Source organism: Protobothrops mucrosquamatus, unplaced genomic scaffold (genome assembly GCF_001527695.2).
Source record: "Protobothrops mucrosquamatus isolate PMUCROS unplaced genomic scaffold, P.Mucros_1.0 scaffold_35, whole genome shotgun sequence".
Taxonomy (NCBI): Eukaryota; Metazoa; Chordata; class Lepidosauria; order Squamata; family Viperidae; genus Protobothrops; species Protobothrops mucrosquamatus.
In genome coordinates this window covers 233,702-250,221 of record NW_015386111.1, presented here as the reverse complement: position 1 = coordinate 250,221, position 16,520 = coordinate 233,702, and the positions used below count along the sequence as shown (strand labels likewise).

Here is a 16,520-nt window from a genome sequence, read left to right as displayed (position 1 = left end):
ACTACTTGAAACATTGCCTTACCAGCGCGTTAATGGCACGAAATGTCTTATTTGTCCGTAGGGAAAAAAATCCTCTTAATAATTCAGACCACTGCTAATTCAGGATTAATTAAAAAATACACTTCAGATCCTTACACAATCTTGTAATTTGATTAGAACTCTTTCTGCTTGTCAGGTGCCATCTTGTTGAGGAGCTAGAGTGGATTATATTAAAACTGCAGGATAATTTTATTTTACACAGTTGTTTATAATATTTATTTTACACAGTGTTACATGTGAATACTAATGCTGATTAGCTAATGAAGCTGTGACTGCCATCCTGAGGGGGAGACATAGTTCAGATATTATTTCTATTTTTTTTTAAACTATGCTCATTTAAAACAATATTCATAATTGGTTTGATTAAATCAAAATATATATGAAGAAAGTAATACTTCATAAGCATTATTCTTTTTCTGGTAAGGTTTAATTATTGATTTATAGTTTATAGGTAATGATGTGAGGTGTGTGTGTGTGATTCTTCTTGACCAGGTTTTTTTCATTAAGCTATTTTATCTAAATACTATTGTTCTCACAATGTTCTTAGTAGAAAAACTGACATTTTAATAAATAAGTGATTGTTTAAAGTTCTTGTTCAGGTAAATCATCCCTTCCCCAAATTATGCAGTTATCTGTGGGTTTCCTAACTCTGATTGTCATTATTCAACATGGCTAATAATTGGGGAGGAAACAAATCTCTTTGAAAGGCACAGGTTTGGAAAAAGCTTGAGTTAAATATTTGTAAATTGTCTAGCAAGATTGCAATTCTACAATAAGCTAATAGATACAGTAAGATGTTATGATTGCCATATTTAACATATAATCAATTGACCAATATTTTTATTGCTTTCAACAGATTTAACTTTCATTATATCACCTAATGAACAATGGGAGTTCATGGGCTTTGGAAGTTACTGGAATGCTCAGGAAGACCTATAAACCCAGAAACATTGGAAGGAAAAATTCTTGCTGTTGGTATCCTTTAAAAAATGAGCTTTCTTAAGAACTTTTTTATAAATTGCATGTACAACTGCTGATTTTGTCCAGTCAATAAAAATTGAAAAGCAATATTTTATTTTCAGTCTTCTTGTTAATTTTACCTGGTGTGTTGGTTTTACAATCTCAGGAAAACTAGTACATCAGCTAAAATTAACAGCAATGCAGTATTTTTTTCCTAGCTACTTGGACACAACACGATTCATAGCAGTTGTGTTAATCTCATAGTGTCAGATAGCTCTACCGGCTTTTCTGAGAGATGTAGCCTCACATATGCAGAAGTGGCAAAATAAGTAAAAACATCTCATTATTATACTATTATAGTATAAGCTTTTTGTAATAAAGTGTGCTTCATAAAATGCTGGTTATGTAAGCATTACTGACTAATATGCTTAAACAGATCAATGCTTTGTATATGTCATTTTTCTGTTGTCTTTCTTTAAATGCTTTCTTAAGATATTAGTATTTGGTTAAATCAAGCTATTAAAGGAGCAAGAGACCGCCATGGGAATTCCATCCATAATGCGCATCTCCTGACATTATTTCGACGACTTTGCAAACTGCTCTTCTTTCGGATCCACCCCATTTTTGTTTTTGATGGAGAAGCTCCTCTATTGAAGAGGCAAACTTTGGTATGTAAGCCATATCTATCCCGTTCATAATTCCACTGAAGTAAGATTACTAAGTTCAGTGCATGTTGCTTTCATATAAGCAAATTTAGGGAAACCAAGGATTAGAGAATTTACTAACTTTGGAATTAAAATCTCCTTGCCAATGACTGACAATGGCAAGCCACTTATTTATTTATTAAATTTATAGGCTGCTCATCTAGAAAGAAGAAAGAGCATTCTTAAATTAGGCTACATCAGAAGATGTAGGGTGGGGCAGAGGGAGAAAGAAGTTCTCAAAGGCTTTCTTTTAGAAATCTAAGGCCTTACTTGGCCAGGCTGTGCAAGAGGATACAGAAGAAAAGCCATCTGATGCAGGAACCCATAGAAAGACCAGTAATTTCAATCTCCAGACCAGCACAGTTGTCTTTCACAGTCAGCAGTTTAAGAAATACTTTAAAAAGAAAGGCTTTTGTCAATCTACTGTCTTCACTGAAATAATTAAATTTAGGAAGATAACCACAGCGAAGTTAGCTTCATTGGGCTTTGCTACTTCTTCCAACAGCGATTACATTAGCATTCCAGTATGGAATAGGGCAGTGGTTCTCAACCTTTTTAATGCCGCGACCCCCAACCGGTCGTAAGTCGAGGACTAAACCGGTCGTAAGTCGAGGACTAAACCGGTCGTAAGTCAAGGACTTTCCCTGCCCGGGAGCGCCGTGCATGCGTGGTTCCGCCCCCTGCGCCGGCCGAGGCGTAGCTGGCAAGTGGCAGAGACGGAGTAGGCTGACCACCAGCTGGCCCAGCCCAAGGGATGTAAGGCATCTGCCGGAAAAGGGGGGAAAAAATGGACAAAAAAATGGCGGACAGCCTTGCTTGGCGACCCTCGTGAAATGGTCGATCGACCTCAAATGGGGTTGCGACCCATAGGTTGAGAACCGCTGGAATAGGGTCATGCCCTCATTCAGATGAGCCACCACTAATTGGGGCTTTTCCTCTGAGCAATTTCCACTCCATTGGGGTACGCACTAATCCCTTCCAGTAATTACAAGATTTGTCTATCATTAAAAATTGGTAGCTGAATATCCCTTTTTCCTTAGACTCTTCCCAATCCTTTTCCTTTTTGTGTGTTTTTAAAGTGTTAATTCCAAGGACAAGAATTACCTTTTCTTGATCTCCAAGTTGCTGGAGCAGCCTTGCTAGCAACAAGATGGGAGACAAAGGCTTTAATAAAATTAATGACTACAAAATATTTTACTCAATTTTATTTTGTTGCAGGCTAAACGAAAGCAGCAAAAAGAAGCTGCAGCCACAGATTCAAAGAAAACTAAGGAGAAGCTTTTGAAAACTTTCCTGAAACGACAAGCGATCAAGACTGCTTTAGCAGGCAAGAGGCAAGAACAACCTTAGTCTGTTTATAAATGTCCAGGGGAGGTTTCAGTTTTTAAGCATTTTGGTTTCCATAACATGAAATATCCTTGTATTCCCAGCAATGCTGAATTTCCTAGTCTTGCAGAAGTAAGAAGAGAAGAGGTGGATGACATTTATGTGCTCCCTGCCTTACAAGAAGATAAAAAAAATAGGTGAGTGAAACAAGTTAAAAAAATTAGATTATTATGTAAACATTAAGAAGCCAATAGAATCCAAAATACTCTTTCATTTTCTATGGACAAATTTTGGCATTTAGCAAACTAATTCTGTTTTTTTATGACCTAGCTCGGAAGAGGAAGAGGAAAAAGAGTGGGAAGAAAGGATGACCCAGAAGAAAATATTGCAAGTAAGGCTCAGAATTTTATATTACATTGCAATCCTTTCAAAATAAATTGCAATCCTTTCAAAACAAAACCAGTGATTATTGGCATACTGGGTGCCATACCAAAAGATCTTGAATAGCACTTAGAAAATCTGCATATTGGCAAAATTTCCATCTGTCATTTATAAAAGGCCACAATGTTTGGATCTGCAGATATACTATGCTGATACATTATGGCATACTAGGTTCTTGGAAGAACTCACTGTAAATGAAGGCCAACATCAGCTAAAGAACTGGCAGCTGTGACTTCACATTGTTGTGTATATAATAATAATCAAACCTATACTAAATTGTGTTTTTTTTCTGAATTTCATTAACTGAAATGCCAAATCCAGTTTGTGTTGACTGTGTGAAAAAACATAATAATATTAAAAGTTATTGCATTTATTTGCTGTCCAACTCCCTGTGATTCATAAGGATCATAAGGTCCATATACTGCACTGAAAAACACTAGACCACTTTACATGGCACATTAAGCTAGAACTTTGAATAACTTCTTCACGTGGTTTGTTCAATTTTGGCTTAGAACTAGGAACCATGGCTCCTCTGATATGCCAGAATTTGAAGCCAGAGTTTCTCTTAATTGTGGTTGTTTGCATTGCACATAGTGCTAGATCTGTGGGCCTTGAATGACTTCAGGGTGAGTCTCTCAGATGGCTCCAAAAGTTGATTCCAAATTGTTGTTTTTAATGACAGGATATGTATTAAATGTTGGGAGGAACTAATGTTAGCTGTGTTTGGTTTACTTTAGTTATAGTTAAAATGAATATGCAGGTAGTCCTCAACTTATAACTATAATTGAACCCAAAGTTTATGTTGCTAAGCAAGACAGTTGTTAAGTGACTTTGGCCCCATTTACAATCCACAATGCCACAAGTGTTAAGTAATTCACTGGAATGTAAAGTTAGTAACACAGTTGTTAAGTGAATCTGATTTCCCCGTTGATTTGCTTGTCAGAAGGTCACAAAAGGTGATCACATCACCTCAGGATGCTGCAAACATAAATACATGCCAGTTGCTAAGCATCTGAATTTTGATCACATAATCAAGGGTGCTGCAATGGTCATATGTGTGAAAAATGATCATAAGTCACTATTTTCAGTGCCATTGTAACTTTCAATGGTCAAATGAACTGTTGTAAGTTGAGTACTACCTATAGTTTTGTCCTTATCATACTCATTTTTGAAGTGGCTTGCTGTGTGAAGTTAGAAGATTACATATTTTAATAGCAGTGGAACTGTTAAAAGATTTTAGCATGAGAACATTGGAAGCTCATTCTAGAGTAGACAGAGCAGACAATACTAGTCTAGTTGAGTGAGAGGCTTAACCCTCCAAAAGGCAACTTCATAGGCTTGGTCCTGTCTGAAATTTAATAAAAGTACTTTATTTCTTTTTTGGAAAGTGTCCAAAGTTCAGTTTATTGTGCTGCAGGATTCGGGCAATAGCATAAATGGAGAAGAATTTTGAGGAAAGGGGAAGTGCTTGCAATCTGTAAGTAAGGAACTTGTGCATAAACATTTGGACCTATAAAATACTGGATTATTTTTTTTAAAAAAATAACTTTCATAATGTAATTCATAAGCATAGGATAGTGTAACAAAAAGGGATTAAGCTGCAAATTTGGAGGAACAAGGTTTTGATGCTGACTCTTAATGACTTCATTAATAATTTTTGCTATAATTATACTATACACTCCAATCTACTCCAGAATCCTGTTTTCCTATGATGGCCAACCAAGTGTTTCTGGGAAGATTTGTGAGGACAATATGCACCTTTCTGCATTATTTCTAGAAACTGATATTTCAAAGCATATTAACAGATCCTAGTGATAACAACCCAGGTCTCTTGGCTCTTCTTCCTTAAATATGCAGGAAGATGCTATATCGCATATCTCGTACATATTTTCATCTTGTGGTCTCTGGCATGGCATAAGAGATGCCCTTTGGTTTGTCTGATTTTTCTCTCATAATTAAAAAAAATGTTCTTAGAGCAAATTTTGTCTCAGACTTTCATGAAAACTTAAGGAGGAGATTTGTTCTTCAATCTGAAAACACTACCGTCCCGCCTTGTGCTTTGGACTTTATTGACAAAGGCTGATAACTGGGTGGACTCATTTCTAATGCTTCTCCACTCAATTCCTAATGTGTGTTTACAACATTCTGCTACCTGTTTCAGAAAACCATCTTCAATCACTGTAAACGAGGTTTGGTTAGTCCTTTTTATGCTTCTATGCTTCTAATCTGTGTGCATATCTTATGCCACTCCTTTTACAAAATGTTTTTGTGCTCCTTCCTCCTCCTTTACAAAGGAAGAATTGCTTGAAAACCCTCGTTCTGTAGACGTTGAATCAGACGATTTCTTGAGCTTGCCTCCTGAAATAAAACACGAGATCCTCACTGACATGAAGGAATTCACTAAACGAAGAAGAACAATATTTGAAGCAATGCCTGAGGTAATGGACAAACTTTCCTTTGCCTTTTCAAGCAGAAGGGTGCTTTATCTGGAGCTGATGAATCTCTGTTAGGCAATCCTGTATCTTTGTTAAGTAATAATGTTGAAAATACTTAGGTAACAATTCTCAATGTACAGGTCTCAACAGTATTTCCATAGTAAAACATTCGTACTATGACTGCTTAAATGAGGATACTTGGGAAATAGGGTATTATTATTTATCATCTCTGGATCGTTTCAGTGACAATTTACAGTAAGTGAAGTTTTCTTGTAGACAAATTTCATTATTTGGGCACTTCTGGATTTGTGCTTATCTATAGATTCTTATTACATTTTTATCTTGCTGTTCTGTAAAACAATAAAACCAGTTGACCTCATATTTAACATTTTTTAGGAAGTAAAAATCAAACATCCCTAGCATAAACAGTTAAACTACCAATTGTGAAACTAATAGCAAAAGGAGATTTTTGGTGTCTCCCTAGTGAGTTGTTTTTCATATACATACTTATGTATGTGTGCATACACACACACACATATATATACATACATATGTACACCATGTATGTGTGTGTGTATATCTCTATCTCTATATCTGTCTGTCTACACACACACATACTGTATACATATTTTGTGTGTGTGTGTGTGTGTGTGTGTGTGTTTGAGTAGAAGAGAATATCTAGCTCAGGGTTGAACTGTGGAGTTCTTGGTGTTTGCTGGCAGACATTTCATTACCCAGCTAGGTAACATCATCATGCCCAACTTACAGATAATGACAGCACTGATGATGTCACCGATTCCTGGGTAATCACACTCACTCTTACATATACAAACCTACACAAGCATGATTTATGTATTTCATTTAACCATCTAAACTATGACCCCTGAGGTCAAACCAATGAGCCCACCTCATAAAAGCAGCAAAACCTGCCCAATCTGTTATGGTTGGGGGAACAGACAGCTCTTCAATGCCTTACAAAAGCCTAACCAGCCACCTGGCTTTCCAAAGGGATGTTGTTCTGTGGGCATGTGCTGCTACAGAGACTTCCTTGCTCTCTAGTTGCAGTGTCTCCAGCCAGGGACTTAGTACAGGTAGACCTCAACTTACAACAATTCATGTGACCATTCAAAGTTACAATAGTCTGAAAAAAGTGACTTATGACCGTTTTTCACAGTTGCGACCACTGCAGCATCCTTATGGTCACGTGATCAAAATCCAGATGCTTGGCAACTGGTTCGTATTTATGATGGCTGCAGCGTCCTGGGGTTATGTGATCAGCTTTGGAGACCTGACAAGCAAAGTCGATGGGGAATCCAAATTCACTTATTAACAACTATGTTGCTAACCTAACAAATGCAATAATTCAATTAACAGTTGTGGCAAGAAAAGTCATAAAATGGGGCAAACTCACTTAACAAATGTTTCACTTAGCAACATAAATTTTGGGCTCAATTGTAGTTGGAACTCAAGGACTACCTGTATGCCACTACGGTAAGGACTTGTCATATATGGGGAAGAACTATTCCTACTCATGTTCAAGTATTTCAAAGTCAGTAGATATTCTTTCATGTTAAATGTGTTCATCCCACCAATACACAGAATGTTGGTACTATTAAAAAATGAATTATAATTTTAAAAATGATGTTGCTTTTGCCTCCAGAAATCCTTTCTTTCTGTCAGTCTGTCATTTAATTCCAGTATTTCTTTTAAGGAATCCAGTGACTTCTCCCAGTATCAGCTCAAGGGTTTACTTAAGAAAAGCAGTTTAAATCGACACATAGAAAAAGTGCAGAAGGAGATGAATGAACAACACTCTGGCCAAATCCAGCACCAGTACGAAGAAGATGGGGGTTTCTTGAAAGAATTGGAAACCAGGAGGGTTGTATCTGAAGATACATCTCATTACATCCTATTAAAAGGTATCATGGGAATGCTCCAGATTCAGAGTAATATTGAGATCCGCAATGACGGATTACTGTAACCTAGTTTTAATTAATGTTTTTAAAAATTACATTTGAATTTTACTAAGTCTCTTTTAATTTATGAATAAAATTCCTTTGTTTATGCCTTTTCTCTTTCAGGTACCCAGTCCAAAGGAGATACTTCTAGTTATGTGGCATCTGCAATCCATTCTTCTACAATGCCAAAAGATTTAAAACCTAGCAAAAATATTAACAACATGCAAGTTAAGCCAGTCTCATGTGACCTTTCAATGGAATCAACCAGTAGTACTTACTCAACACCCCCTTCTCCCAGAACAATGCTTGCTATCCAGGCTGCTATGTTGGGAAGCAGTTCAGAAGATGAGTTGGAAGATAGAAACAAGAACCGCCCTAATTTAGACAAGTGTGAGTCCATGCCCAGTGTAGGCAGAGGTAACGTGTCTCCACGAACAATCAAGGCTATTCAGCAGGCATTATGTGAGGAGGAGGAGGAGGAGATTATCACAGCACCATTTATCAATAGGACTACTATTACTCAAGGAGAAAGAATGTCCATGAAGGACCATCTTGCCAGCAGTTCAGATGAAGGAGGCCAAGTTCCTGAAGATCAGAATGAAAAACAACTTTTACCGGTACAGAAATTGGAAAGTGGAAATATTAAAAAAAGCCCAGGCATTCCTGTTGTGCAAAAAAGACTTTTGTCTGGGGCAGAAAATGAAGAAAAAAGTGTGGAAACTAGGATTTCTCAAACAGATGTAAGTCCTGGACAATGTCAGAGTCCAAACAGCAGGATAAAGCAGCCAGAAATTTCTTTGTCTCCAATTCCTTCAGTTGGCTCAAGTCGTTCAGGATTTGCACAGTTAGCCCAAACTGGAAAACTTCAGTGTTTAAAGGAATTGGCTAGCCATTCAGGAAAAAACGTATCCAGTACACAGAATGACTTTTTGTTTGCTTTAGATACCCCTAAACTTGAAGAGTGTTTGGAACATCAATCACAATCTGAAGAAAGTGATTCTGATGGTATGTCAGTTTTAACTTAACATTAGATTACTGGAATGATTTAAAAAGTATATAAAAATAAAGAAATTCTACGAACTTTCCTGGCAAGTTGGCTTGTGAATATGCATGTTCAGCTAATTCAGAGATTGGTTTTAAATTGATTGTTCAGTTTAGGAAGGCATGCATTTTTCATTTTTTAAGTTGGCTTCTTATGCTATTTTTTTAATATTGGAAAATGTTTTAGTTTCATAAAAAAAGTAAAGCTGATTTAAAATACAGATAGGACGATGTGTACATTATAACTGCAGCCAAAGTTTGTTTACTTAGTAGTGGTAAAATGCAAAGAATATTGTGGCAAGCGATGGCTAGAAGGCATCTAATGTAATGCAACAAAACTGGTTATACACTATTTATATGTTATATATATATAATGCAATATATTTGTAGGAAGTTTCATTGAAGTAGAGACTGAACCAAGTGGTGAACAAGATGGGACATCTGAGACATCGCTTGCTTCCGCTGACGAGGACGTTGGAGTGGTGGCTGAAACTTCATTGGAAATGAGAGAAGAGAGTGAGGGTGCTACAGAAAATAAATCAGAAAATGGTGAAGATGCAGAGCTTGCTATGCAACAAAATTCTGGAATGGAAAGCACAGAGAAAGCTGAAATTAATGAATGGCAAAATATTAGTATGGTAATTATTTTGCAACTATCTGTACTTGAGGAATGACAAAGCAGAACTATGAGCTGTAAACCATTTTTATTTTGGAAAATTTGTGGAGACACATGGAAATAATGAAGAATGAAATAACTTAGAAATATATAGGGATAAATATATAGAGATAAATGTTCATGTTGATGAACCTTAGAAAAGTGAGTATGGGTTTAAAGATGAAAAATCTAGATTCTGGTGAGGGCATACGTAATATTATCTATGGCATATCTTCTAGATTTAAAATAGAAATTTTATGAGGTCCTCTGGCAGGAATTGAGAGATTTGGTTTCTAATTATACCTATAAGAGGCTTAAATGAAGACACTTAACAGACCTAAGTACTTTAGATTTAACAGTGTTTTGATTTGTATCTTTGTAGGAAGATTTGGAAGTCTTGGAAACAAACTTGTCTGTTGAACAAACAGCACTTCAAGCTCAGAAACAGCAGCAGGAGCGTACTGCTGCCACCGTGACAGGGCAGATGTTCTTAGAGAGTCAGGTTTGTGTTTATGATCTATTTCATTTGTTCTCAGTGGGTGATGGAGACGAAGAGGAAAATGAGAATATTGATTGGGCAAGATTGTCTAGAGAAATCTGTATTTTAGATGGGAGGTGAAGTGCCTGAACAGTGTGGTTTGAGAAAATATTCATAGTAGCAGTAGTGTCTATGAAGATTCTCAATCATCCAGGTCATGGTTATCCCACAGGTGCTTTTTTCAGTTCAGAATCCCCTGGGCACGGGTGATGTCACTGGCTAATCCTTTCAACCTGACAGCACCTTGGTAGGTATTTCCGACACAAATGTAGTAGTAGTGGTTCAGAATTGAAGAAGCTTTTTGGATGAGAAGCGAAACATTTTCAAATTAAAAAACAATCCAGTTCCTTTTGGAAAAAAACACCTTTGGGACATAGTAGCATTAGGTTTTTCCCATGTCCAGTTTTTCCTTTTAACGTACTTGGACCTTTGAAATGTAAAAGGATCAAAAAATTCCATTGAATTCGATTAAGCTTTTAAAACAATGTATCATGTATAATATGTTAATGTTAAGTTGTATATAATACTGAAAATATTCCTTTAATTCTAAACTCAGTCGGTTGTACTATTTTTAAGCATTGTTTATTTCTTTAATTGATAATATCTAGATGCTTTATGAAGGAATGCTTAATCTTAATTCACTTCAAGTAGTTGGAATTTGTTTCCAATTCATTTTGCAAATTGTATTCAGTGGTAATAGGATCAGAGACTCAAGAATTAGATGTCTAATTCTATAAATTATGTATAGTTTTCAATCTAGAGATCAGTTCCATTCCTCATATTGAACAAACAATTCTTCCTGTTCAAAAAACAAATAGGAAGAGAGAAAACTCAAGAAGTGGAAATTTAGCCATCTTTCTCACATTTCCAGATTTCCCAAATAAATATTAAGCATCAATTTGAAATAGTTGATGCTATTTTTTTAATACTGGGGAAGAATAGTATATCCTTATTTGATAGAAAATCCAGTGTCGACACAGTTAAGACCAGAATTGAGAAATATTTGAATTCCTAATAATATGAGTTATCTTAAATGAAATCCATCAAAACAATATTTCAAATTTGAATGTATTTTGTTTATCATTTTTTGTGTTAAAGAAAATAAAACATGATGATGGAATTGAGAATTTTGGAAATGAAAATAAGCATATATCACAATTCTATTAAGCAGTACTAATAAAAAATGCTGACTTTAATATCATTTGAATCTTTACCTGTAGAGAGTCACAGTTATTTTTTTTTGGGGGGGGGGATGTATCTTAGAGTCAGTGTTGACTCCTGGCAACTGCATGGACAAGTCTGCATTTCTCCAAAGATTTCAGAAGTACTATATCTTGCCATTATTCTTTCCTAGGGCTGAAAAACAGTGACTGGCCCACAGTCACCCAGCTGGCTGTATGCTTAAGACAGAACTAGAACTCACAGTCTCCTGATTTCTAATCTGATGCCTTAACCACTACATGAAAGTGGTTTTTTATTTTTTACTTGGTGCCAATTTTAGTAATAATTACTCCTTATAAATTCATAATTACTCATTATAAATTCATCAAGAATGCTGCAAATTGTTCCTGTAACTAATTATCAGTATTAACATAACAATTTCAAATTGTAGCTGACTCATGCTTCTTTTAGGTTTTTAACAAAAACAAATATATTATCTGCCAATTAGATTCTATTATTAGACCCTAACTTTTGTGCTAGAAGATTTAGAATAAGATGAAGGAAAATAAAAGAGAATGGGAGCCTTTATTGCTCTTAGTCATCTGAAAAAAACCGTATCTGATCCATATATGCTAATCATTGCTTGTACTGGTGAATGTAGCTGATTAATTATAGAAATAATGTCCAAATGTCACTTCTAAGAGCAGTTTTAAAGATGTATCTTCTACAAGTGCATATATTCATTTCCAGGAAATTAATTAGCACATGTGATGGATTAACCGACCCTTAGCAGATTTCACCACCAACTAATTTTGGAATTGTTTTTCCTGTGCTTGTTCACAGGAACTTCTGCGCCTCTTTGGCATTCCATACATCGAGGCTCCAATGGAAGCAGAAGCACAGTGTGCTGTCTTGGATCTTACTGATCAAACGTCTGGGACAATCACAGATGACAGTGATATTTGGTTGTTTGGAGGACGTCATGTGTACAAAAACTTCTTCAGTCAAAGCAAGTACGTCGAATATTATCAGTATGTGGACTTCCAAAATCAGCTAGGTAATTGATTATATGAAACATTTATTTATTTATATTTATTTATATTTGGATTTATATCCCGCCCTTCTCCCGTAGGACTCAGGGCGGCTGACAATCTATTTAAAATACATACAAAACAATACAAATTTAAAATTAATTAAAAGGAATATTTAAATATTTGTCGAATTTTAAAATATAATTAAAACTCCCCTAAAAATTACCCTAGGCCAGTCCTGCAAGCTGGAATAACCAAGTCTTGAGGGCGCGGCGAAAGGAAGGGAGATCAGGGATAACCCTGATCTCTGGGGGCAGTTCATTCCAGAGGGTGGGAGCTCCCACAGAGAAGGCCCTCCCCCTTGGGGTCGCCAGCCGGCACTGTCTGGCTGNGATGAGGGAATTGAGAATTTTGGAAATGAAAATAAGCATATATCACAATTCTATCAAGCAGTACTAATAAAAAATGCTGACTTTAATATCATTTGAATCTTTTAACTGTAGAGAGTCACAGTTATTTATTTTTTGGGGGGTGATGTATCTTAGAGTCAGTGTTGACTCCTGGCAACTGCATGGACAAGTCTGCATTTCTCCAAAGATTTCAGAAGTACTGTAGCTTGCCATTATTTCTTTCCTAGGGCTGAAAAACAGTGACTGGCCCACAGTCACCCAGCTGGCTGTATGCTTAAGACAGAACTAGAACTCACAGTCTCCTGATTTCTAATCTGATGCCTTAACCACTACATGAAAGTGGTTTTTTATTTTTTACTCGGTGCCAATTTTAGTAATAATTACTCCTAGGTGTATAAATTCATCAAGAATGCTGCAAATTGTTCCTGTAACTAATTATCAGTATTAACATAACAATTTCAAATTGTAGCTGACTCATGCTTCTTTTAGGTTTTTAACAAAAACAAATATATTATCTGCCAATTAGATTCTATTATTAGACCCTAACTTTTGTGCTAGAAGATTTAGAATAAGATGAAGCAAAATAAAAGAGAATGGGAGCCTTTATTGCTCTTAGTCGTCTGAAAAAAACCATATCTGATCCATATATGCTAATTATTGCTTGTACTGGTGAATGTAGCTGATTAATTATAGAAATAATATCCAAATGTCACTTCTAAGAGCAGTTTTAAAGATGTATCTTCTACAAGTCCATATATTCATTTCCAGGAAATTAATTAGCACATGTGATGGATTAACCGACTCTTAGCAGATTTCACCACCAGCTAATTTTGGAATTGTTTTTCCTGTGCTTGTTCACAGGAACTTCTGCGCCTCTTTGGCATTCCATACATCGAGGCTCCAATGGAAGCAGAAGCACAGTGTGCTGTCTTGGATCTTACTGATCAAACGTCCGGGACAATCACAGATGACAGTGATATTTGGTTGTTTGGAGGACGTCATGTGTACAAAAACTTCTTCAGTCAAAGCAAGTACGTCGAATATTATCAGTATGTGGACTTCCAAAATCAGCTAGGTAATTGATTATATGAAACATTGAATCTTGGCTTCTTTTATCTTTTTCCAAATATATAACTTAATTTCAGTTGTAAACTTATGTACCCATTACACTATTCTCTTTTGAGGTAAACAATAAAACAAACAAAACAAAGGGCAGAAAAACGAAGAAGAAATAGAAAGTCAAATCGTGAGAAAAGGAAAAAGAAGAGGCTAGATCTAGTTTACGCCAAACGAATAACTATTCCTCTCCATACCATTCTGCACCGCAAAAAATTCTTGCTTCCATTTTTATCTGTCACTGTGTGATACATTCCCTTTTGTTCTTTAGATTCTTATTTCTCTCTCTTTCATGATCTTATCAGTTCAACACAACTTTTTTAGTCTGCCCCTCCCTCTTGACTTATTAATCCTTCCTCTATATACTTCTTTGTGATTTGGCCTTTATTCACTCTGTATGATTAAACAGCTTCAACATACTATTTTAAAGTGATCTCTCACTTTTCAGTCTTCAGGATGAGAACCCATTTATTCATAAAGAATAACAGAGTAACATCTCTTCTTGGTTTACCCTAAATATTTCTAAAGTATGCTATTCCTGCTTCGTTCAACCTACTTTGACGTTTTTGCTGACGTTCCCAATGCTAATTTCCATTTAACAAATTGGATATAAGCATGTTCCCCCTCAACAATTTCTCATTGGGTGGGTGTGCTCCAGCTTTCCCCTTTTAAACATTATGGCTTATGGAACGTGTGCCTTTTAAACCTTGTCCCGTAATTATGGTACCTAGGACATGTGCATAGGATTTGTAGTTGCCCCTGGAACAATCTCTTTCCCCAATATATACCAGGCCCCAATTCTGCTTGCTGTAAGTGGCTATAACCTGGCTTCCCCCCCCCCCCCAGGTATTTTGGTCCAGTTGAGCACAGTCCTGTTTTAGTTGACTGGTTATCCCTTTTGGTCATCATTTTATATTTTCTATATTGGGCTGTTTTTTTTAACATTGCATAATTAGTTTCCTTTGCTTATTGTTTGTTTTTGTTGTACTTTGCCTCCAGTTACTTTGTTTGAATCCCTGAAAGAATGAAATAAACAAATCCTTTTTTTCTGCTACATAAGAAACTTGCAGATGATGGTGGACTTGTAGAAATATAAAAGCTTTTTGGATTAAGATTTGGTGGAACATTCAAAAGATTTTTAAGAAAAAGATAAAGTTTATTCCACAATTATTTTTATTGGGTGTTATTACAGATTGTGATACTAAAGAAACTAATTTGATATTGAATTTGATAACAGCTGCAAGGTTATTGGTAGGGCAATATTGGAAGAAGGATTGCTTGCCTACTATAGAAGAATGGATGCTTAAAGTGTCAAATTTAGCAGAAATGGCTGAGATCTCTGCTTATTTGAAGGATCATTCACAAGAAAGATACATTTCAGTTTGGAGAAGATGGATAGATTATATTCAGAATAAATATGGGACTAAAATTTCCATTTAGCTTATGAGTAAATTTTAGAGTATTATTATTATTAATAGTTTATTATAGTGGAATCTTTATTAGTTTCAATTATATGATATTATTATTATTTTAGTATTAGTATTGTTTAACAATTTGGATATTGTACTGTTTAATAATTAGGATATTAATTTGTTTATGTTTTTATTATTATTATGTTTACTTTTAATTTGTTTATATTTATGCTAAAGGGAGTTAAAGCACATTATGGATTTGGTTATTTATATAGTTGGTTAATGTTAGTTAGATTATGATTATTATATTTGTAACCCTGTATTCAGCTCTGGGAAGTGGGGGAGGGAGAGGGGGGGGTTTAGGGTGGGTTGGTTTTGGGGTTTATATTGTAACTGTTATAAAACTTTTCAATAAAAAAAAGAAACTTGCAGATGATTACTTTCTTTTTCCCCCCTCAGGCTTGGATCGAAACAAGTTGATTAATCTGGCCTATCTCCTGGGCAGCGACTACACTGAGGGCATCCCTAATGTTGGCTGCGTAACTGCAATGGAGATTTTGAATGAGTTCCCTGGTCGAGAACTAGAGCCTCTCTTGAAACTCATGTAGGCAGCTTTCACTTTGGGGGCTTTCATTTTTTCCTTTCCAAAGCCTAAGTCAAGATCATTTTCTAAATATGTCTCTTTTTCTCTGTCTTCTTTTTTAGAGAATGGTGGGCTGAGGCTCAAAAGAATAAGAAAATACGTCCCAATCCATATGATACTAAAGTGAAGAAAAAACTGCGGCACATAGAAATTGCTACTGGTTTCCCAAATCCTTCGGTGGCGGAAGCTTATTTGCACCCTGTGGTGGATGAGTCAAAGGGATCCTTTACTTGGGGAAGACCTGATGTGGAACAAATTAGAGAATATCCTTTCCCCCATTTGTTCCCTTAACAAACTGTTAAAAAGAAATATATTCTAGTGCAAACATTTGCATAGGTGAACTATGCTTCAGTATGGTGGTTTCTTGTTTCCTTCTTTGCGTGGAAGAATTTAGATTCTATAGTTAGTAAATAACTTATCTGGTGATAGCAAATTTAATTTTTCTGAATAATAACTAGTAGCACTTCCTTATATATTAGTTGGTTTTTTGGTTGATGCAGAGTCTTTCCCCCATATAAATAAAATTAAGAAGCTCAGTGTATTAAATCCCATGTTTGGTTTTTATTGGTTTTAAAAAAGTGATCATTGTTTACTTGCCTGATGCAGTTGTCAGTATGAAATAATTTGGGAGTACAGTTTTTGCATGTGAA

The 16,520-nt window shown here is 35.7% G+C and overlaps 1 protein-coding gene across 1 annotated transcript in view; it reads left to right on the top strand.

The window, feature by feature from the left end:
* Positions 1-16,520, top strand: part of ERCC5 (ERCC excision repair 5, endonuclease) — a 20,486-nt gene that overhangs the window by 413 nt on the left and 3,553 nt on the right. Inside the window, 13 exon segments of the mRNA XM_015810085.1 lie at positions 896-1,014; positions 1,492-1,667; positions 2,922-3,037; positions 3,134-3,226; positions 3,360-3,420; positions 5,765-5,908; positions 7,617-7,824; positions 7,987-8,868; positions 9,295-9,542; positions 9,942-10,061; positions 12,102-12,315; positions 15,687-15,831; positions 15,933-16,221. Of these exon segments, the coding sequence (XP_015665571.1) occupies positions 927-1,014; positions 1,492-1,667; positions 2,922-3,037; positions 3,134-3,226; positions 3,360-3,420; positions 5,765-5,908; positions 7,617-7,824; positions 7,987-8,868; positions 9,295-9,542; positions 9,942-10,061; positions 12,102-12,315; positions 15,687-15,831; positions 15,933-16,221 (2,784 nt within the window). The 5' untranslated portion in view covers positions 896-926.